A 24072-nucleotide genomic window follows, 5' to 3' on the forward strand; every position below is an offset into this window, starting at 1 on the left:
GAAAGAACAAAAGACAAAGAAGAAAGGAAGGAATGAAAGAGAGAAAGGGCTGAAAGAAGGAATAAAAACAAGAAAGAGTAAAGAAAGGATGGATGGAATGAGGAAAGAAAGAAAGTAAGAAAGAATGAAGGAAAGAAAGGGGAAAAGAAGGAAGGAAATGAAGAAAGAAAGAAGAGATAAATATAGGATGGATGGACTCAAGAATTAAAGAAAGAAGGAAATCAAAAAAGAAAGAAAAAGAAAGAGCATTAGAAATAGAGAAAAATATTAACAGGACAGAAAGAATGAAAGAACAAAAGACAAAGAAAAAGGGAAAATTAAAAAAGAAAGACAGTAAAAGAAGAGAGGGAAGAAACAAAGAAAGATTGAAAAGAAAGAAGGAAAGAAAGATTGAAAGAAAACAAAGGAAGAAAGCTAAAACTATCATCATAAATAAATTATCAGTTTCTTTTTGGCTCAATTAAAAAATACTAGTACTAGCTACGAAAGAAACCAAGTGTATCAACACACACACAAATGCATATGTGGGGCTATCATGTATTCAGACGATATCACTCGAAACCCGATCTCTTTGAACTAAAACAGAAGTGAAAATTTCTCCTTTTACTGCTTACAAATGACAGAGTTACCCCAATTTTGGCAAATTTTTAGGAAATATGGACATTATAAGAGCTTTTCATTAGTGTGAAATGTGAATTTTGACAGTTCTGTGAGAGATTTCTGCCAGAGGTTAGCCAAGCTTCGTTCGTGCAGCCAGTAGGAAATTTACCATGTGGGCTGTGTGGCTGGCTAGCCACGTGTACACTGTATGTTACCCTATCAAAAATTGCATGCGATTCATTCTGTGTGTGTTCTGTGTGTGAATGCCAGAATTTAACGGGAGGAAAATGGTTCGCAATTTGAGTCATGGAATATTTTTCATGTTTATGTTGGACTAGCGAATTTGACCATTTCTGAAAAAAGTTACTGGCCCAACAATAGTTTTTATTACTGTTTATGTCGGACCCATAAATCTTGCTATTTTTGGAAAAATTACTGGCCCGACAATGATATTTTTTACTGGTCATGTCGGACCAGTAAATCTTGCTATTTCTGAAAATCTACTGGTCCGACAGTGATTTTTACCGGTCTGGGACCGTCGGACCGGCGCTAGTGTCGAGCCCTGATCCAGGTGAAGTCTCCATTGGACTGGTCCCATGGAAGATATCCACTTTGGTGTAGCTTGTACTGGGTTGTTCTATTCAGCAGACGCTGGATAGTAAACTAGTTATGTTTATTATTCTAAGTACAATGACGTTTGAAAGTTTTAGGGTTAAAGGTCACAACTTTTAATACTCGCCAATTTCCTCATGTATCAAGGGACCTGACAAGTTAAAATTACTAGTAACTATTCTCACAATCTAACAATGTGTAAAACGAATTATCATAATGCAAAACATAATTTTTTATGATATTCCGACGTCAATAATCGTTCAGGTCATTGTCTCTAGAGTTCAGCACAGGTCAAATCTGAATTGCATCCGATTTTTAAAATGAAACCTATGATAGAATATAACAGTGATGAAAGTTTAATGCTCTAATCATATTCTTGGTGTTATGATCAGACCAGTGTTTGTACTACTACGATTAATCATTTTGGATCACTTTTGATGCAAATTAGACGCTTTTCCACCACTTGGATTTTTCTGGACTTTTGGTATGTCAACTTAGAGACTTCATGGAGATGCCCTGTGTTGAAATAAATAGTATTACAATTTTTACACCCTGAGGCCTGTTTATCATAAAACAGTGATGCTTAGCATCAATATTCCAAAATGTTAAGGTCATTGACACTTTCTAGCTCTCCAGTGTTCAAAGGTCAAAGTTTATAACCCACCAAATTCTTTCTAAAATATCAGGACACCTCGGAAGTCAATATCAAATAATTTTGTTTTTATTATTACTATTTTTATCATTAGCTAATGATGCAAAACATCATTTTTTTTTATATTTTGAGGTCATTGACCTTAATGTATTTGACCTCTATAGATCAGCGGAGGTCTAATCGGACTTGCATCCTAATTTTGAAATGAAGCATAATATTATGGTAAGATATAACAATGATGAAAGTTCAATGCTTCAATAATATTTTTTATAAGTGCTTTGATCAGACCAGTGATTGTACTAATAATCATGAAAAGTTTTCATGATGGTCGCCATTTTGGATTTATGCAAATTAGACGTCTTTCCACTACATGGATTTTTCTGGACTTTTAGTATGTCATTTTGGTGACTTCATCAGTGTTCATGGAAATGCATCGTGCTCAAATTAATTGTATTGCAATTTTTACACTAGACACCTTTTCATAAATTAGAGATGATATGTGTCAACATTCTAAAATGTTAAGGTCATTGACCTTTTCCAGCTCTCCAGGGTCAAAGGTCAAGACTTATAACCCACCAAATTCTTCCTAAGATATCAAGATACCTTGAAAGTCAATCTTGAATCATTTTGTTTTCATTATAACCATATTTTTTATGTACTAATGATGCAAAACATTAATTTTCTGATATTTAGAGGTCATTGACCTTAAGTTCATTGACCTCTAGAGGTCAGCGGAGGTCAAATTTGACTTGCATTCTGATTTTAGAATGAAGCCTAATATAATATATAACACTGGTGAAAGTTTCATGCTTTTATCATAATTTTTGAAAGTGCTATGATCAGAACAATGTTTGTATTACTATCAATAATCATCAAATATTCTTACGGTAGCCGCCATTTTGGATTTATGCAAATTAGACATCTTTCCACTAAATGGATTTTTCTGGACTTTTAGTATGTCATTTTGGGGACTTCATGGAAATGCATTGCGTTGAAAAAAATTATATTGCAATTTGTTTGCGGTCAAACCTTATTTTTCCTGGACTATTATTAGACTCATACAATCAGACACATTGAATTTATTTACTCCATTCAAATCCTATTTTTACCTCAACATATAACATTTAATGCATAATTTGCAAAATTATCATTATAAATAAAGTATTCTATAATTCAGAATATTGAAGTAGTAGTAATACAATGTCGAAATTACTTAGATAATTAGATTCTTATGTCGGACAAGGTCAAGCCCAAATATAAGTCAAGCCAGGGTCTCTTTCGTTGAAATATCAATGAAAGGTGTCTCTAAAACTGTCTAAAGGACAGGGAAAAATGAAAATTTCGATTTTATCCAGTTTGTTTGTGAATCTTTATTTTCTAATTTACCTCATAAAGTCACTCATTCAATGAACAAGGTTATGACATAAAGTAAGCTCCATTATCTCCATACATCAATTCTACAATCAGTAATAAATAAAATATTATTTGAGCTAGCTTATATGATTTTATGAAAAGTCGTCATTCCGAATTAAAAGGAATTCAGGTAACGATGAACACTAAATATTTTTCTGATACTATCAATGACAATGACAATGACAATAGTCAATAGATTGAATGTCATGTCGCGGACTTGGGACTTGGCACTATAGCATGGAAGACAAAATTGCCTTCGTGAAACGGAAAGCGCTGATTTGTCACCAATCTTTTTATCTCGGAAGAATGGTCCTAGGAAGTTCCTAGGTATCGCTCTTCTCGTCATGAAACAGGCCCATGGCCTGGGCTCCGGCCCGGAGCTCCCTGGCAGCCAGGTCAGGACCTGGGTTAGGGCCAGAGCTGAGCTGAGCCTGAGGCGGCTGAGCCGAGAATGGAGTCCCCGAAAGACACGGTACCGGTAGTCGGTACGGTAACGGTCCGAGCCGAGGTATTAAATCCTGGGACTCTGGGACGGGTTTTGCCGCTCGTGCGATACATTCATCATGGCAAACACACATTCTAATTTTGTTATAGTTTACTTAGGTATACACATATATAGTAATTTTCTTTTTATTCAGTACAAAACATGAAAATCAATACCTTATTGATTATTCTCTTCCGAAAAAATATCCAGATCCGGTGAAGCTCTAAAGGTCGTGATTTATATGGTATCTCCGCCGAGACGAAAATTGATGCAAATGTGGCCGTGGGGTTGGAGTAACATCTAAATTCGATATATAATACGGATCTAGTACTGGAAAATAAAATGATTTCATTAAAAAAAAAAAAATTGGCGGTGCCCATGGTCTTTGGAAGCAGGGGTGCCGAAGCACGCTCCCCCAACTTCTCTGGGGGTGAAGCGTTTTTGCTTTGACTTTGTTTGTTTTTCGCACAAAATGTTTCTTCAAATTAAGTTTTTATATATCATCTTTTTTTTTGCTTGCCATTGTCATCAAAAATGAAAAATCCCAAATCCCATTCACTTTGGAGTGGAAACTTAGTTCTTTTTTGGTTTGCTTGTAATAACAAACCATCAAATCCTGTTTTAAAATAGCTCCCGGGCCCATCATGTTATTTGTATAAGGTGGCGCGATCGACGGCCTGCGTAAAGGCAGGTATAAGGTCATTTGGCCTGCGTAAAGTCAGGTATAAGGTCATTTTCTTAGTTAGGGGGGGGGGGGCCTAATAAGTTTCGGGTTATACTCTACTTTACTTGAAGGTCAAATCTACCCCAGAAAAACTTTAGAATGAATAAATACAGAAAAATTAAACTAGCATAACACTGAAAATTTCATAAAAATTGGGTGTAAAATAAGAAAGCTATGACATTTTAAAGTTTCGCTTATTTTTCACAGAACAGTGATATCATGGATATGCAACTATAAGTGACATAATTATACACATTAGACAGTCGATGATGTCCCCACTCACTACTTATTTTGCTGTTTATTGTTTGAATTAGGCCTATAGAGTTTTTCTTTTGCTTACAGATTTGACAATAAGGACCAACTTGACTGAACCATGCAGATAGTATTAAACAATGCTAATTCTACATGTTCAGGAAGGAATTAATCGTTGTTTTACTTGACAAAGAGGAGAAAATAAGAAAAATTCATATTTCCTATGATAAAATAAAAAAGAAATTGTGAGTGGATGACGTCATCAGTCTCCTCATTTGCATACTGACCTGGATGTGGATATATAACTGTTTTGTGAAATTAAGCGAAACTTTAATTTTTATTTAACATCCGATTTTGATGAAATTTTCAGATTTATGCTTGTTTGGTTTTTAATTCTTTATTAATATTCAAATCAACTTTTTGTTGGGGTGGACTTGTCCTTTGACTTTACTTTAATCCAACGATGCTTGTAGGGCTATGTCTGTTCATCGGTCCAAGGGGAAAACCCGTATGCTCCACACTATCAGTTTCAATTATATAGTTGTATGTGGCAAGACAGAATATCCATTACTCAAAGTCGTACACAAAATCATATCCTTCCAGTGATTACAATAAATTGTTAGGCCTTCCTGATTAACTATATAAGACCTCTTATTAGGATTATTTCGCCCTTTCTTTTTTCTTCCACCTTTCTTAAACATTCTGCCCAAAGCTCCTCTTTCACGTGCATGTAACTCAATAGTGCCGCCGTAAAAAAAAAAAAAAAAAAAAAATCCAACTTCTGTAAATTTTTAGGGGGGTACGAGAACAGCCCAGAATCCTTCATTAGTGCCCACAATCATGTAGGCTGTGCAAATGATATAGCAATAATAGCATGATAGATATCTTAACATAATAAAAGTCCGCTATAGCCCCAGGACAGTTTTGAAAGAGGGGGCGGGGCGCCATGCAAAAAAATAAAATAAAAATAAAATCATGCTGCGTTTCATCAACATTAAATTTACCAACTGTCTCACTCAGTATAGCCGACAACTTTCATTGATTATACTGAAAAGCACAGTTAAAACAGAATTTTGACATATTTATGTCCGGATAAAACTGCCGACGTGTCCTTTCATGAAACGCTCCCCTGCTGGTAATAAGTTTTTCTTCCCCTTTTTTTTTTAAGTGGGTAAGGGGTTGAAGCTCTCCTTCTCTTTCCGTGTCCCCTGAAATATATTTTCGATCACAGCTAGGTCAATACAGTAGAGGCCGAGTATAATATACAGACATAGGGCTATATCCTGTCGATCGGCGTGCTAGCGACTGTAATACGTTTAGATTAGATGTTGATATGATATTGATGCAAAATGATAGCGCCTTCAGGGAGGGAGGGAGAGGGAGGGGTTTCATCGCGGTGTTCTATTCGTTTGTTATGATTATGATAAAATGCGTCTTTAGGTTTCACTCAGTTAATAGTGTAAAGGTGTCACAAAGAAACAACGCAGCACAAATATGGCGCTGTATGCACACTACAAACAAATATACACTGCAAAAACTCTGGTGTTGATTTAACACCAGCCCGGAATCTATATATGTCCACACCAGAGAAGTGTTAAACAACACCAGTTTTGTTTTGGTCTAACACCAGAAAGATTTTATACAACACCAATTAGTATTAAAACAGCATCGGTTTGATTCCAAACTGGTTTTGATGTTTCAATACTTCTCTGGTGTGGCCATATATAGATTCCGGGCTAGAGTTGAATCATAGAGCTATTAACTCCCGGTGGTTGAATCAACACCGGAGTTTTTGCAGTGTACAGTAGGCCTCCTTATGTGCAGATATAAATACATTTAGATGTTCATAATATGATTTTGATGTAAAATGATAGCGCCATTAAGATTTTGGACCATTTTAGGAAGGATGGGAGGGGGCTGTGATCTACATGGTGTTATATTCGTTTGTTTGTGATTATGATAAAATGCGTCTTTAAAGGAATGGTCCGGGCTGAAAGTATTTATAACTTAATAAATAGAGTAGAATTCACTGAGCAAAATGCCGAAAATTTCATCAAAATCGGATAACAAATAACAAAGTTATTGACTTTTAAAGTTTAGCAATATTTTGTGAAAACAGTCGTCATGAATATTCATTAGGTGGGCTGATGATATCACATCCCCACTTGTTCTTTTGTATTTTATTGATATCAGGTTTATTCAAATTTTTCCTCCAAAAACTAGAAAAAAATGGTTTGATAACTGATTTAGTGCATTAGAATTTATTGTTGCAACTTATTTCATTATAAGGGAGACATATTATTTACACAAGTATGAAATAATGAAAAAAATATGATTTTATGTAATAACATAAGAAAACGGAAAGTGGAGATTAAACATTAAATTTACCAACTGTCTCACTCAGTATAGCCGACAACTTTCATTGATTATACTGAAAAGCACAGTTAAAACAGAATTTGGACATATTTATGTTCGGATAAAACTGCCGACGTGTCCTTTCATGAAACGCTCCCCTGCTGGTAATAAGTTTTTCTTCCCCTTTTTTTTTTAAGTGGGGAAGGGGTTGAAGCTCTCCTTCTCTTTCCGTGTCCCCTGAAATATATTTTCGATCACAGCTAGGTCAATACAGTAGAGGCCGAGTATAATATACAGACATAGGGCTATATCCTGTCGATCGGCGTGCTAGCGACTGTAATACGTTTAGATTAGATGTTGATATGATATTGATGCAAAATGATAGCGCCTTCAGGGAGGGAGGGAGAGGGAGGGGTTTCATCGCGGTGTTCTATTCGTTTGTTATGATTATGATAAAATGCGTCTTTAGGTTTCACTCAGTTAATAGTGTAAAGGTGTCACAAAGAAACAACGCAGCACAAATATGGCGCTGTATGCACACTACAAACAAATATACACTGCAAAAACTCTGGTGTTGATTTAACACCAGCCCGGAATCTATATATGTCCACACCAGAGAAGTGTTAAACAACACCAGTTTTGTTTTGGTCTAACACCAGAAAGATTTTATACAACACCAATTAGTATTAAAACAGCATCGGTTTGATTCCAAACTGGTTTTGATGTTTCAATACTTCTCTGGTGTGGCCATATATAGATTCCGGGCTAGAGTTGAATCATAGAGCTATTAACTCCCGGTGGTTGAATCAACACCGGAGTTTTTGCAGTGTACAGTAGGCCTCCTTATGTGCAGATATAAATACATTTAGATGTTCATAATATGATTTTGATGTAAAATGATAGCGCCATTAAGATTTTGGACCATTTTAGGAAGGATGGGAGGGGGCTGTGATCTACATGGTGTTATATTCGTTTGTTTGTGATTATGATAAAATGCGTCTTTAAAGGAATGGTCCGGGCTGAAAGTATTTATAACTTAATAAATAGAGTAGAATTCACTGAGCAAAATGCCGAAAATTTCATCAAAATCGGATAACAAATAACAAAGTTATTGACTTTTAAAGTTTAGCAATATTTTGTGAAAACAGTCGTCATGAATATTCATTAGGTGGGCTGATGATATCACATCCCCACTTGTTCTTTTGTATTTTATTGATATCAGGTTTATTCAAATTTTTCCTCCAAAAACTAGAAAAAAATGGTTTGATAACTGATTTAGTGCATTAGAATTTATTGTTGCAACTTATTTCATTATAAGGGAGACATATTATTTACACAAGTATGAAATAATGAAAAAAATATGATTTTATGTAATAACATAAGAAAACGGAAAGTGGAGATGTGACATCATCAGCCCACCTAATGAATATTCATGACGACTGTTTTCACAAAATATTGCTAAACTTTAAACTTCAATAACTTTATTACTTGTTATCCGATTTTGATGAAATTTTCGGCATTTTGCTCATTGAAGTCTACTCTATGTATTAAGATATATATATTTTCAGCCCGGACCATCCCTTTAAGTTTCACCCAGTTATAATAGTATAAAAGTGTCACACAAATATGGCGCTGTATAGACACTACAAACAAAACTCAACTATATATACAGTAGACCTCCTTATGTGCATATATAAATACTTGAGTCAGGCATATTGTGTACAAAGATTCTACTGGAGCTATTGTAAAATAATTAAACTTTAAATAGCAAGCACAGACCAACTCCCATCTCTGCATGAGACTGAATTGCGGAGTGTCGAAGATCTTAAATAGCGCCATCTCTATTGGCTTATGTATGACCGTACGCAGATTTTTTTTTCGCAGGGGGGGGGGGGCATCGCATGCACAAACTTTTCCGGAAAAAAAATCGAAAGCGAGGGAGCAAAGCGACCCAGCTTGTCATTGGGCGTATTCGCATTTAGTCAAGTGAAATTGAAGGATTTGGTGCATACTTTTGATGAACTTTGTGAAAATTTTTAAGTAATAAAATGAAGTTTTTTTCAAAATTACTGGGGGCTGGTGCTATTGCCCCCTGCCCCCCTGCTGTGTACGGCCATGGGCTCATGGTCATTGTTATCTGAACGGCAATCACTCTTATCAATTTTAAACACGTTCAACTGTTTAATTTCTTCCAGTGAATATGATGTCATTGACATCTGTAACCATGGAGGGAGACATACCTCCAATGCTGTAATCCCGGGGGGGGGGGGGTACTCGACCCAAAAAGTGGTAGGGGTGTGCCGCGGGCGAGACAAAAAACGGGGGCCTTGGAGCGGGCTTATTGTAAAAACTAAAAAGGAGGGTCCTCGGAACGGGCTTTGGAGCTACAAATGTTTGTGAAAACGGGGGTCCTTGGAACGGTCGCCAGCGTGTGAGTGCGTATGCATCCCTATGGAACGGGCATGTACAGTGCGTGATGCAGCTAGCGCGGCCTTCGCCGGGTGCGCTCGCGCAGAGGCGATGGTCGGACAGAGCTCTGCGGCCGCTTTTTACCAAAATTGCAGCTCCTTGTAGCGTATCAATGCGACCGGAACGGCGTAACGAAATATATGCGAAGCTCTGGAGCGGATTTCTTTCTTCTTTTTTCTCGATAAGAAGAAAATGCTATGCTTTAATTGGAGCGGATTTCTTTGTTCTTTTTCTCAATAAGACAAAAATGCTATGCTTTGGAACGGAAATTTGAGTGTAAAAATGGGGGTCCCCTCCGCGGCACATACCCACTATGCATTATATACTGAGTGCCCCCCCCCGGGCTGTAATCAATCAATATAACAAAATATGAGTAGTACAAAGTTTAATTTGACAATAAATAGAGAAATAAAATTACATTTTCTATAAATATAGGTCCATTATATAGAAAAGGTGATATACCTGAAAATGTTAGGTCTAGCTAAAATACGAAAGAATCCTTAAATAATTGGTCTACCTCTTCCAAATGAGTACTAGGGGTGGGGGATGCCCGGGGGAGGACAGTCAAATATATTGCTGTACACATGCGTGACCCCCCCCCCAAAAAAAAAAAAAAAAAAAAAAAAAAAACGCGTTTAAAGGTTTGTATTAGTTTTCATGGTATAAAAAACACAGATTTTCAAGAAAAAGGGTGGTTTTGAAAGAATATGGTCAATGGTTAATCGCGGGGTCAAACGTATTTAGGGTATGTTTTTTCCACAGCTTATTTTAAAGACTAGTCAAACGTGTATAGGGAATTTTTTTTCCACAAGCTTAGTTTTCCCCGATGTCATATGGCGACAACTTGTATAGGGGGCCAAATTGTGTAAATAAAGCCCGCGAAAACTTGTTTAGGGGGTTATTTTGCACAAAGAGGAAAAAACTCGTTCCCTTCCTTCCTTCTTTCTCTCTCTCTCTCTTTCCTTCTTTCTTTCCTTTTCTCTTTTCTCCCGCTCCACTTTCATCTCCCCTCTCTCTTTCCCCTGATTCTCTCCTCCCTCCCTCTCGCCCCCCTCCTCTCACTTTCATATCTTCCCCAAATCTGAATCCTCTCGATCTTCGATCTTCAGCGCTCCTTTCTCTTCTAAACAATCAAAATTTCTGGATCATCAAGGGATCAATTGTGAAGCAATATTAACAGCTTGTTCAAGAAACACAACACGGACCGCGGAACGATTTTTAAAGTGAAGGGGTGAACAATTTGTAATTTTCACGTTTTTGTACAAGTTTGCAAAAAAAAAGTGGGGGGACTGATTCAGTACCACCCACTCCCACATCTCCCGTACAGAGTAAATAAGAAGACGAGTACATTTTTCAAAATTTATTTATCATTTTCACTTTGAACACGTTCTTGAACATGATAATGCAATAGGTCAAACTGAGAAACAAGAAACTCACAAAAATTCTTTGTCAAAGAAGTCGAAACTCTATGATCGTTTCAAGTTTACACCCATGATATTTCCAACTTCGTGTTTTTATTCAATTTAATTACGACTAAAGTTTGCCCTTTGCACTGTGATTCAAACATGAGTGAAGATTCTTGTACATGGCAAAGTTCTATAAAAACTTAATATATATTTGAAACATGTCCTTATTGCCATTGAAAAGTTTGCCCTGATCCCACTGATCCTAGCTTATCAGCTTATTTTCCAAAGCGATGCATTATTGCCTGAGAGCGGAAGAGCTTTTGAGGCAATAGTAGTACTAGAATTTGAACAAAAGCAGATTGATTTTGATTTTCAAATCGAATGAAGAAAGTGAAAAACACTGCTATTTGCAATCCCTATTCTGTTGTAGTAGTTTGAAGGTTTCGTTACTAATTAGTAATTAATGATTATAGCTTTAATATCGAAGTTATCGACTAGTGCCGCGTCGCACTGATACAACAGGATTATAGAAACATGGCAAGGCATTTGCAAACTTCTTACTCGTATTTTATGTCTCGATAGGATGGATGAATATATACCAAGAGGTAGTTTGGTCATGTTTTATAGAAGGCTGGAATGACGCACATCATACTGATCGATCTAAACGTTTGAAAACTTAGTTTTTTTTATTTACACGTTTACCGTACCGCGCGGCGTAACTGCATGGAGCCCCACCACCTATAATCTTCCAAGTGATGCAAGTGAGGAGAAAGCGGGGGAGAAAGTAGACAACAACTAGAAAAGGGGAATAATTGAATGGAGAGTAAGGGAGTAAGTGGGGGTGTTTTCTTTACTATACATGAATAGGGAACAGGGAGGAATAAGTCACCAGGGTCCAGTCTTACGAAGAGATAACAGGCGCGGATCCGGGGGGAGGGGGCAGAGGGGGCTGAAGGTGCGCTAGCCCCCTGTATGATTTAAACAAAAGAGAGAGAGACGAATAGACCTTAAATATACAACTTTTTATTTTTATTTTTTTTTTGCTTGTCAAATTTCCAACGGGTAAAATATGCCACCCCTTTTTTTAAATCTTGGATCCTGTAGCACCCCAAAAATTTCAACTCTAGATCCGCACCTGGATAAGATTGATCCAGTCAACCTGAACTATATATGGAAATCCATCAATGTCATAATTTTTTCTACAGGAAATTCGCACAATTTAGTTTGCGAACAAGGAGAAGCACACATAAGTTTCTAGAAAATATTTTGAACAAACATGCACTTTAGATGTTGATGTTGCAGGCTTTCCATAGTTGCAGTTGATCGGATCAATCGCAAATCTATGCAAGATGGGGCCCAAGTCATAAGGCCTATACCTGTACAAAAATACTCAGATTTTTGTTTTACACTTAGAATGTAATCCATTGTCGGTTATCTTACTCTGAACCAATCAGATGCAAGGATTTCCGTAGCTTATAACGAAAGTTAGTGAAAAATCACAGACTATTCGTCTCATGATTGCTCCCCCTCTCTACCCTCAAACTACCCCTGAAACTCATCCATTGTCTTCCCTCCCCAAATCAAAGTCCTCTATCATTTGTTAGTGGTATCCCCACTCTTGGACGGATCGCCATCGTTGTCTGAATCGTCACTGACATCATCGCCCTCTTCAAATGCAAGTTTGGCGTCCTCGTCATCATCACATTGATCGTCGTCTGCATCGCCGTCATGCAGGGAGTCTCGGGTTAGCTTCTTCTCCTTCATCCTCCTGTTCTGGAACCAAGTCTTCACCTAGATAGATAGATAATTCAGACACTGCATTATGCACCATGCGAATCGCGAAATCCAATCCAAGTGTCTGTACCTGCTGACTATATGCGGGAGGGGGTGCTGGTTATTTCTACGGTACGACATGTAGCGCTTTGTGCAACACTTATCTGCATGATGGACATCTTTTCATGCTTCCACATCTGTAAAAATAATTTCCGCTATTTCTTCTTTTTTAGAAAGCAAGTTCCCTGATGGGCCTATAGACGCCAATCAGCGATTTCTTTTTTTTTCACTCGCAATTTGAGGATATAGAATGGCATAAAGAATAAGGTGTGTACAGAAACAGGTGGCGACATAAAAAGATGAACGAGCAGGTAACGGTTATCTAATCTTCGCCCATGTGTTGGTCGCATTATGTGATCAAGAGGGGCATTAAATGATAAAAGAGTTCTCAGGATAATTGGATACGTCACCAAGGTGATCTTTTCAACATGGTGGCAAAATTTGATGGGTTTATTTCGTCTCATTACCAACTCGTCTCAAATCATATGGTCTATCATGTGTCCGTCCACTATCCAGATGGTCTAATTGCCATGTCGTCCACTCACCATTTCGTCTAATAACAGTTGGTCCAATAGCCATTTTCGTCCACATAACATTTGGTCTAATTGGATTTAGTGAATAATTGGGCGAAATGAATGAAAGGGAAATGGGTATGAGACCAAATGGTGCATGATTAGACGAAATGGTCATAGACGAACTAGTGATTGGACGAAGTGATGAGTAGACCAAATGGTTGTTAGACGAAATATTGATGAACGGATCATGGCATTAAATTAAAGACGAGTTGGCAATAGACGAAAATATAATTTACCCTTTGATTATCCCTCCATGTACACGCCAAAAACCGCAGAAAGGACATTCGTTATTTCAGTCAGCAATAGGGAATTTGCTGACAAATTGTCTGGTATATTATCCGACATTACAATCCTCATTTTTTTAAAAAGGCTGTTTTATGCGAAAATCATCTTTCCATGGGAATGTATATTCAGTTAAAACACACACAAAAAAAATAACCCCCAAAAGGAAACAAATAACATAATGGGGGCGGGGCACATACGATACCATTTGACAAGGGGGCGGCATGCACGCCCTCACCTCTTGCATGTGCTTGAGCATAATCGCTGTTGGGGTGCCCCCATCCCCGGAAAGCGAGCTAGGGGGGCGTGACGGCGTCTGAGTGTGAGATTTAAGAAAAAAAGTTACCTGTGCCTCTGTAAGAAATAGAACATTGGCCAGTTCAACTCGCTCATGGGTAGATAGATATTGTTGGTGGACGAAGCGCTCTTCCAGGCCCCGAATCTGGTAATCAGTGAACACGGTGCGGGCCTTACGACGTCGACAATAGCGCAACGACGAGTAGTGGTGGTCGGGCTCGAATGGGGAGGGTATGCTGTAGCCCGCTGGAAGAGGTCAGAGGGGGGGAAATGATTTAAATTAAATAGTTATTGGTATATTTAGAAACATTATTATTCATCTTATACTTACTGCCCATATTTTGTAAAAATTATTAATAATTTGATTCGTGACAAACACACAACCCGATTGGCGTTTGGCAAATTGACTTAAATCAGAAATGAATCATGAATAAAGAACCAAGCGAGTATGCTATTTTAATCGAATAATATAGAAGTATAAAGTGTGCATATATTAATAGTTCATAAAGCTGAAAAAAATAAAATATGAAAAAGAAAACAATTTTGTGAAGACGGTGACGGATGGGCGCGAACCAATTTTGTTTAATGTATAGGTCCCTTTATCAATGAAAGCTATACTTATATTTTCACCATGTTTCTTCCTTTCTATCAATCCTTGTATCTTTCAATATTTTTTCCTTGTTTTTTTTCTTTCTCTCTTTAATTTATCTTATCTACCCAGGCACCCCCCCCCCCACAGTCACTTGAACAAAAAAAAAAAGAAATAAAAAAGAAATAAAAAAGAAAGACACGATGTAAATGAAGGGGCTAATACCCTATTCTCCCCCCTCACTCCCCTCCCTCCTCTCTCACTCTCTCTCTCTCCCTCTCTCTCACTTACACTCCCTTCCCATCCGAAGGTAAAACCATTGAGTTGTAGATATAAAATAAAACCTCTCCAATACCAAAAATCGGGTATAAACTGTGCATATATTAATAGTTCATAAAGCTGAAAAAAATAAAATATGAAAAAGAAAACAATTTTGTGAAGACGGTGGCGGATGGGCGCGAACCAATTTTTTTTTATGTATAGAACCCTTTATCAATGAAAGCTATACTTATATTTTCACCATGTTTCTTCCTTTCTATCAATCCTTGTATCTTTCAATATTTTTTCCTTGTTATTTTTCTTTCTCTCTTTAATTTATCTTATCTACCCAGGCACTCCCCCCCCCCCCACAGTCACTTGAACAAAAAAAAAAAAGAAATAAAAAAGAAAGACACGATGTAAATGAAGGGGCTAATACCATATTCTCTCTCCCCTCACTCCCTTCCCTCCTCTCACTCTCTCCCCCCCCCCCTCTCTCTCTCTCTCTCTCTCTCTCCCCTCTCTCTCACTTACACTCCCTTACCCATCCGAAGGTAAAACCATTGAGTTGTAGAAATAAAATAAAACCTCTCCAATACCAAAAATCGGGACAAATGATCGGAAGAAATAACTGCAGAGCCAAAAGGTCAATGGCTTCAAACAAATAAAACTAACAAGATTAGGATATACTGTTATAAATAAATACAATCGATTTCACATCCACCTCCTTCACCCGAATAAAATAAAGATAATTGATGAGTCGAGTGAATTTTATTGAAGTGCATGCGAGCTGTCGTTTTCTCCAAACACTCTTGATATTCTCATAAGACTGTTAATCGCTTTGGCAACCCCAGCATTGTTGATAATCAATGAATTCTTTGTAAAGGGCACCCGATTACGGGATAAGGGCCCCCGTCTTGGGGGCATACAGCGGGCGCAGGACGGTGAGACCGTTATGCTTGCTCGACCAGAAAGTTTTAACTAGTTAACAATGACAGATTAAGGGATTATCGGCGGATAATCCAATTTGACGTTTAGGGAATATTGATTCAATGTCAAGGAATTACAAGAGATCCAGGGTCGGACGAAGAAGCGCGAAGAAAAAGAGGGGAAATGGAAAACTGTCAATTATTGATGACGATAAAACAGCACCCGGAAGTAAAGAAAATGAGAGTCATAGTTCAACGGTTATAAAAAGGAGGGGCGGGGGCGTCACCCCCTGTACTGGGAATTCATTAATTTGAATATTGTGGAGGGTGTATGCTGTACTTCATAGAATAAGATCACATTGCTTTCTGTGTAATAACTGAAATTTAATGAAGAATGAAACATTTGGAACAAGATAGCTTGTGTGAAAACAGATAAATAAAAGAAACAGATCAACGAAAGTTTGAGAAAAATCTGACAAATAATGAGAAGGTTATGAGCACTTGAATATTGCGATCACTAATGCTATGAAAATCCTTATATTGGCAATGCGATAAAGATGTGTTACTGTTATGTCACTTGTGAACAACTCTCCCCATTACTTTAGTATATATTTCACTTAAACTGTCTCTTTTATCACATTTATCAATAGATCATGTGTTCTTCCAATAGGAGGGCATGCAATACAGATTTTCAAATAATAGTATAATACATCATGGATAAAGAGTTTGTATCACCATAAGAAAAAGCATAAAGAGACATTTTGGGGGTATTTTATAGTCCATCAAATGGAAAGTTGTTCAGACGTGACATCACACATCCTTGTTGCATTGCCAATAGGAGGATCTCCATGGCATTAGTGATTGCAATATTCAAATGCTCATAACTTTCTCATTATTTGTCCGATTTTTCTCAAACTTCCTTTGTTCTTATTCTTTGATTTTTCTGTTTCGACACAAGCCTACATGTTCCAAATGTTTCATTTCCCTTTAAACTCCATAAATTGAAATTATAATCGAAATCGGAACTTAAAGGTAAATGCCAGTTTTGGTAACGATATCAAAATGAGTTCGTACAGAATCCAATAAAATGACCACCAAAGTGTCTGTTTGTATAAATAAAACATATGTGCCAAAGGATTCTGGAAGAAATTGTGTAATTGCTGAGAAATCAGCAAATAAGCACAGGATTCGGGTAGGGCGTCGTGCCCGACGCTCAAAGCAATAATAATACACTGCCCCACATGCGCTTATCTGTGTTGGTGATCTTCAGCGTGAACATTTTTCAGCGTAGATTTCAAGATTTCACAAAGTTCGGTTAATGTAACTGTACCAGATCTAGATCCTCGATGATATACTGACAATTAAGCCTTGTTTTACAGATTTTCTCATGAAATCAGTGTTTACTGCAAATACTGGAATTTCTCTTTAATTATGATTATAATGCATTCTAAAGTTTTGCTTCTCAGCTTATTATTCCTCAGGACCCAGCGAACATTTCAAATTATAGGCCGACCAGTAGCCATATATGCAGCCCTTAAAAAAATTCTTTGCTAATCTATCTTTTTTTTTCAGTTGGCTTTCAACTATTTTAATACATTTCATTTCTTCAATTTATCATTTTTTTCGATATTACTGATTTAGAATGTTGCTTGCCTATTTGTATTTAGGACCTATATAATTCGTACGTTAAACCAAGGAGATATCTCCTTGGTTAAACGCTGTATATGACATTAAATGAAACGAGACAGGGCAACATTCTAAGTTTAATTTCAACTTAGAGCATTAAAAAGCTCCGGAAAATGGATCAATGAAAGATGATAAAAAAGAAAAATATTATGATCTAACTACGGACGAAACTACTTGATGAATAAATGAGAAAAATACATTAGTGAATAAATTGGTAGATAAACAGGTGATTAATCAAAGAAACTAAAAAGTAACGGCAATTGAAAATTAATTTTAGTTAGACCAATTGCCATTTAGTTCATATACCATTTGGTCTAATGGACTAAGTGTTAATTGGGCGAAATGAATGAATGTAATGTGGGCATTATACCAACTGGTTACGAGACTCGAAATGGTTATCTAGACAAACTGGTAATTAGACAAAGTGATGATTGGACCAATGTTGGACCAAATGGTTGTTAGAGTACTTAGATTCATAGACGAAATGTTGATGGATATTTGTTTATGTATTAACTCAATCTGTTTGTCTTGGGCAATATTATGTTAATGGTCTTAAAAATTGAGGATACTGAAGCCCCCCAAAAGACAAAAAATAAAATAAAGGTCGGGGGGGGGGGGGGGGGCGCAGAACCCCCTTACTGGAAATTCGTTTGGTATACACAGCAGAGTCACATTTCACTTTTGGGGATGGGTTTGACAAAATTTACATTTTTCGTTCTGTCTTTCTTTCTTTTTTTGGCTTGTCAATTTTATTTGGAGAAAATTCACCTCCATATTTGGGAATGAAAACTTTGTTTGTTTTTTGCTCTTTTCATGACAAACTATCATCCCTCTTTGAAAATTGTTTCCAGGCACCTGATTATGCAATTGTAACAAATAATATATCAAGTACATCATCATCCAGAATTCCAACAATATATAAAAGTGACTTACCGGGCGTTAACAAGAAATATGGTTGATCATTCATCATCTGTCCTGCACATAGGCAGTTGAAGGGGTGCATCCTCCCGGGCATCGCCGGGCCGAAGGATGGGTGGATGCCGTTCTCTGGTACTGGATGATGGGTCGGAAAGTGTTGCGGATGATATAACGAAGAAGCCGCTGCAAGACGTTGCTGGTAAAGTTGTTGGTGTTGTTGCCAGAGTAAAGTGTCGTACCACTTATCAGCGGGCATAAGATCGGCACTCGACTCATCGGCTCCGTCTGTGTTATCTGAATTGTTCCTCATTCGTTTATTCCCTCCCGGAGCTTGAGCTCGAGGAGTAAGAGATGGTCGACCGGTCGGTGTGGTTATTTCGGCCGGTTCCGTCGGCCCAGCAGAGACATGAACTGCATCAGTGGAATGGCAAGCCGGTGACAGTATCTTCTCTATAGAGAATGCGGCATTGGAAGATGCCTTCCCGTTGCCATGGTTACCAGGTGGTTTCTCCAAAGGTTGACTAATCTTCGTCATGTTGCGGCCCATCATTCCGCTGGTCAGTTCGGCATCACCCTCTGTCTTTCGCCTTTTGTGTGACGCGGTTACACCCGGGCTTACCAACTCGGAGTTTTGTGCTATAAATCCTGGAGTTCTCTCATTTCGTAGGTTCTCGATATTTTTCACACAGTCTGTCTGGCCCGGCATTATGATTACCAATATAACCAAATCCCAATGAATGAATTTCGTACTAATTATTCTGTATATTGCCTGTTTGGCATCTACTGTTGAATACAGTGAGCAAAAAATGATGTTGATAAATACCAATACGATGAATACCAATAAATACCAGATTAAATATCACACTTTATTGGCATGACAAAGTAAGAAAAGTAAAATGAGTTAATTATAGAACCACAAGTTCTTTGTGTTGTCTACTAGTATAACGAATTTACTGAACTGTGGTTACCATCTCTGAAACTTCGAAGTCTCGAGTTGAAATATGATGACATCTGAGATGATTCATCCAGTACTCTTACTTGGTCAGTAAGTAAATATCGAATCCCGACAACAAACGATATACTGGCATATAGATGATAGAGAAATAACACAAGTTGGGATATAACCCTTCACGGTATTACAAAGTTATATAGTTCTTCCAAAACTAGTGATGGGTTGGGAGTGATGCCGTCTTTTTACACCAGAAACGAAATCTGTCAAGTTCCGGGGAGAAAGTGCGAGTATTGCACGCATGGTCAGCAAGGCGGTCTCTGCCTAATCCCCGAGTAACGGTGATTACGTAACGTTATCCCGAAATGTGGATTTGGTCAGGTCGTTAGGGTCGTTATCCCGTAAATCTGTTCAATCTGACGAGGGGATGGGGGGAGAGTGATGGTGAATGGTCAGGATGAAGATGATGGTGATCTAATCAGAGGGATTTCCCAAAATATTATCACGCTCTCTCATCTGACTCCTCTTCCTTTCTCGTTTTTTTCCTGCTCCCATCACGTTTTCTCCCACTCTCTCCCACACTCCATCCCACCCACTCTCTCTCTCTCTCTCTCTCTCCATCTCGATCTCTCGGTCTAAGATTCACTGAAATATATTGAAATACAATTTGAAATGGACAATAATAATGTTTCTGCCATCTTCGTCACTCTGTCCCCTTCTTCTGAAAATGACGAGATCACGAAAAGAGCTAGAGCAAAGAGAGGAGGATGTGATGGGTGTTGGGTAATCTATTGTTTTATTGTTATTTCTTTTATTTTAGTTTTATTTTCATAGGGGCCCTGAAATAAAAAGATCAATTGTACACAATTCACTGATACAAAACATTAAGGTATTGTGTTAGTCACATTTCCAGAAATATGAAACAATATAAAGTTCATAATTGGGCTTATATCGATGACCAAGGAGCCCGCCAAGGAGCTTCAAACAAGAAGCTCCTTGCTATGATCAAGTTAACGACCGCATATATTTTGACCAAACAAACACCCCTAAAATCCCAATGAAAATACACAAGTGGCGAACCACGTCATTATTTTGTTGACGAAAATGCAAAATAAAAATCGAACTATTGGAACGTCACGCATTCTCTTCTCATTACGGGGGCTCAACTAATTAAAGCACCCCACTCCGATTTTTTTCCGGTCCACGAACTTTCAAGAATAGGCCTGGACCTTGAGTTCACTGCACTATCATTAGACCGGGCCGTGGACCTAAACACAATGGTCCCATGCTATCATTATCTGTGGACCCATAATAGCAGGTCCTTTTTGTCGATCGAAATGTGTCGCAAATGGTTGACTTGCTGCGGATTGAAAAATGGAAAGAGAATAGAGACTCAGGCGACGAGCTCGTTATCTCATATGAACAATAGTTAACAAGACAATAACTGTTGTATCATTTTGGAAAAGCGATTGGCCAGTATCGATTTGACATAACGACCAAATCAAACGAAAAATGCCGCTCATCGCGAGGACGATTGAATTTTCGAATACTCACTGCGCAGTTTCAAAATTGGATGTAAAATAAGAAAGCTATGACGTATTGCCGGGATGGACCTAATTTTTAAAGGGGGACTGGTTTTATTTTCATTTCCAAGTTGTTTGTGATGCGAAATCTCATCAGCCCCCCCCCCCTCCCCCCACCCGGGTACCATACCTTACTAAGGCACAGTCCCGGCAAAATAAGTTATGACATATCGATTCTATTTATTTAATTATATTTATTCAAAATAACGTTTTGGCCAGGGCGAACTGGTTTTGAAAAGGTCTGTTTTTCTGTTCATTTCCAAGTTGTTTGTGCAGCTAAAATCCCACGAGCCCGCCCCCCGCCACTCCGTCCCTTCTCCCGCGTCCTTTCATGGTCCTATTACCAACATACCTCGAGAGCAGCTGGTGCATAATGCCCCCCCCCCCACAACAACAATACCGGCAACCATGGGCGGAAATCCAAGGGGGGACGCGTCCCCCTATACCATTTTGGAAAGGGGGGGACATAATATCAAATGTCCCCCTACTATTTGTGGTCTTTTATTATGGAAAAAAATACATAAGTCCAAATTGAAATTATACACATGTATCCTCGAATTTCGAAATAAATATAAACAGATAGTTTTTGTTAAGAACTTGGATAGGAAAAGAAAAGGCATACCGGCCCGACTATTCTCGAACTCGCATCTAGCCCTATATGCCAGCCAAAGAGTGATGACATTGGCATCGATGCCCATTGTCAATTTCATAACTAATAAAAATGACGAAAAAAGAAAATCGCCCCTGGATACTTATAAGTAAATGTAGTGTATAGATGGTAGACGAGAATGTTCCATACCCTGTAAAACATACCTTTGTTCAACCAATTCATTTTCCCTTTATTCCAAATTTACTTGGAATATATATAAGAATATTTTCATTGTTCGCGTACTCAGTAAAAAGAATAGTTTTCATGAGTTATGATTAATCCTTCGCAGTGAATTTAACTATGTTTTTTTTTTGTATTTAAATACTCTATTAACGAGACTTTTATATTCCATTTTTACACAAAAATCCTGCCGTACGTGGAAGGGGTCATCAGATCAAAGGGGCGAAGCGGCGGCCAGCCTCCTATTGGCGGCGCAAAATAGGAAGGTGAGGAGAAAAATAAGAAGAAGATAGGACGAGGAAGAAAATTAAATGATGGAAGAGGAGGGGAATAATCAAAAGAGAAAACTTTCAGGTCATTGTATAAAAATAAAAAAATTCGCTCGCACTTTGCATTAATACACAGCCATCTCTTTATTTCAAAACGTGCTTAAATTTTTTCTTTCACTTTTTAGATCGAAATATATAAAATCAAATCATTTATTTAGGAAGATATCGATCTTTATCATAATTTGTAGGTTTAAATCTTTAAAAAAATTAGCTCGCGCTTTGCGCTCGTATTGTTTATTAAAATAAACTGCTTGTTCTTTATTCCAAAAGTGCTTGAAAGATCCAGTTTTCGCATTAATTGTTTAGATTCCTATCCTGTTCACAATTTTTTTAAAGTACTAAGAATGTCCAATTTAGGTTGGAAAATCAAAAACTTTCACCTCTTGCTTCGCGCTCGCATTAATTGTTTCCTGTTCATAATTCTTTATTTAAAGTACTAAGAATGTCTAGTATTTAGGATGGAAAATAAAAAACTTTCAGCTCGCGCTTCGCGCTCGCATTAATTGATTAGATTCCTATCCTGTTCATATTTTTTTTAAGGCGCTATGAATGTCCAGTTGTTAGGTTGGAAAATAAAAAACTTTCAGCTCGCGCTTCGCGCTCGCATTCATTGTTTAGATTCCTATTCCGTTCATTATTAAGTGCTAAGACTTTCCAGTTTTTAGGTTGGAAAATCAAAAACTTTTAGCTCGCGCTTCACGCTCGCATTAATTGTTTAGATTCCTATCTTGTTCATATTCTTTTTAAAGTGCTATGAATGTCCAGTATTTAGGTTGGAAAATCAAAAACTTTCTGCTCGCATCTATTATTTAGTTAAATTCCTATTCTGTTCATGATTTGAAAAAGTGTTACGAATGTTCATGTTTTAGGTACTTCCTATCCTGTTTATAATTTGAAAAAGTGTTACGAATGTCCAGTTTTTAGGTTGGAAAATCAAAAACTTTCGGCTCGCGCTTCGCGCTCGCATTAATGGTTTAGGTAGGTTCGAATCTAGTTCATGATTACAAAAACACGTTTAGACTGTTCAATGTCCAGGTCACAATTTAGGAAATAACAACATATGTGGGCTCGTGCTTCGCGCTCGCATTATTTATTGAGGCCTTTCATCTTTAGTCAGGAATACCTCCCCTCTTCGAAATATGTATTTATAGGCCTATATATATATATATATATATATATATATATATATATATAAATATATATATGTGTGTGTGTGATGGTGTGTGTGTGTTTGTGTTAGTAACTCTGTAGAACATAAAAACGGAAAACTCAATTGTGTCCCCCCTATCTTCAAGGAGAGATTTCCGCCCATGCCGGCAACAAATTTTGATGCAATGCGCAATATCTAAAAAGTCTTCAATCAATAATTACGTACGTTCGACACTCTGTCTACTCTTTTAAGGGACTCGGTAGGTAAAATCGCCATTATTCTAATAATAATATATATAAAAATACAAAATAATTTGGTGAATAGTCTTAGGACTGAGACCCCCCCCCCCCCTTCCTTCAATACGCAGTAATCAACAGGCAATTATGTCTTCTAAATTGTCTCCCTGACAAATAGATATTTTTGTACTTTTCTTTATTACGTATACTAGTATATTAATTTTTACTTATACATGTATGTAATGATTTTGTATCATTTTTTTCTGCTGGAAATAAAATTGAATTTGAAAAGGTTTGTTTGTAGTTCACAAATTAGAAAAGTGGGCAACTTAATGACTAGTCTACAAATGTAGACCCACATCTGCAGTGTGTGTTTCACGCTTGATTCAAGGAGTCTGCATAGCAGACTAGGTCTACTGTGTCTGAAATAGCTCGCTTCGCTCGTCCTTTCGCGCTGAGATCCCACCCCACGAACCATGGTGGTTTGTGATAATGCAATGGGATGCTGGTCGTCATTGTATGACCACGCCCCTTTGATAACACAATCAAACTGTCATCCTCGCTCCAATGAACAATAGAATGAGAATCAATTACCATGTACTTTGAACAATAAACGGCACAATGCACCCTCACCCTCGGGGTGTGTGTTTTCATATCTCCAG

The 24072-nt window shown here is 37.6% G+C and overlaps 1 protein-coding gene across 1 annotated transcript; it reads right to left on the reverse strand.

The window, feature by feature from the left end:
• Nucleotides 1–10907: 10907 nt before the first annotated feature.
• LOC129266840 (homeobox protein Hmx-like) lies at nt 10908–20006 on the reverse strand. Its single transcript, XM_054904627.2, has 3 exons — nt 18350–20006; nt 14004–14200; nt 10908–12758 (listed from the first exon to the last, which is right to left on the reverse strand). The coding sequence occupies exons 1-3, from the start codon at nt 19038–19040 to the stop codon at nt 12561–12563; spliced, it is 1086 nt and encodes a 361-aa protein (XP_054760602.2). The 5' UTR covers nt 19041–20006; the 3' UTR covers nt 10908–12560.
• Nucleotides 20007–24072: the final 4066 nt, after the last annotated feature.

Source organism: Lytechinus pictus, chromosome 8, assembly GCF_037042905.1.
Source record: "Lytechinus pictus isolate F3 Inbred chromosome 8, Lp3.0, whole genome shotgun sequence".
Taxonomy (NCBI): Eukaryota; Metazoa; Echinodermata; class Echinoidea; order Temnopleuroida; family Toxopneustidae; genus Lytechinus; species Lytechinus pictus.

Coding starts and splice junctions, on each gene's coding strand:
- LOC129266840 (XM_054904627.2), bottom strand. CDS start 19,040: ATGCCGGGCCAGACAGACTGTGTGAAAAATATCGAGAACCTACGAAAT. Junction 14,201..18,349: donor ATATTTCTTGTTAACGCCCG/GTAAGTCACTTT, acceptor GACCTCTTCCAG/CGGGCTACAGCATACCCTCC. Junction 12,759..14,003: donor TATTTCTTACAGAGGCACAG/GTAACTTTTTTT, acceptor CTATCTATCTAG/GTGAAGACTTGGTTCCAGAA.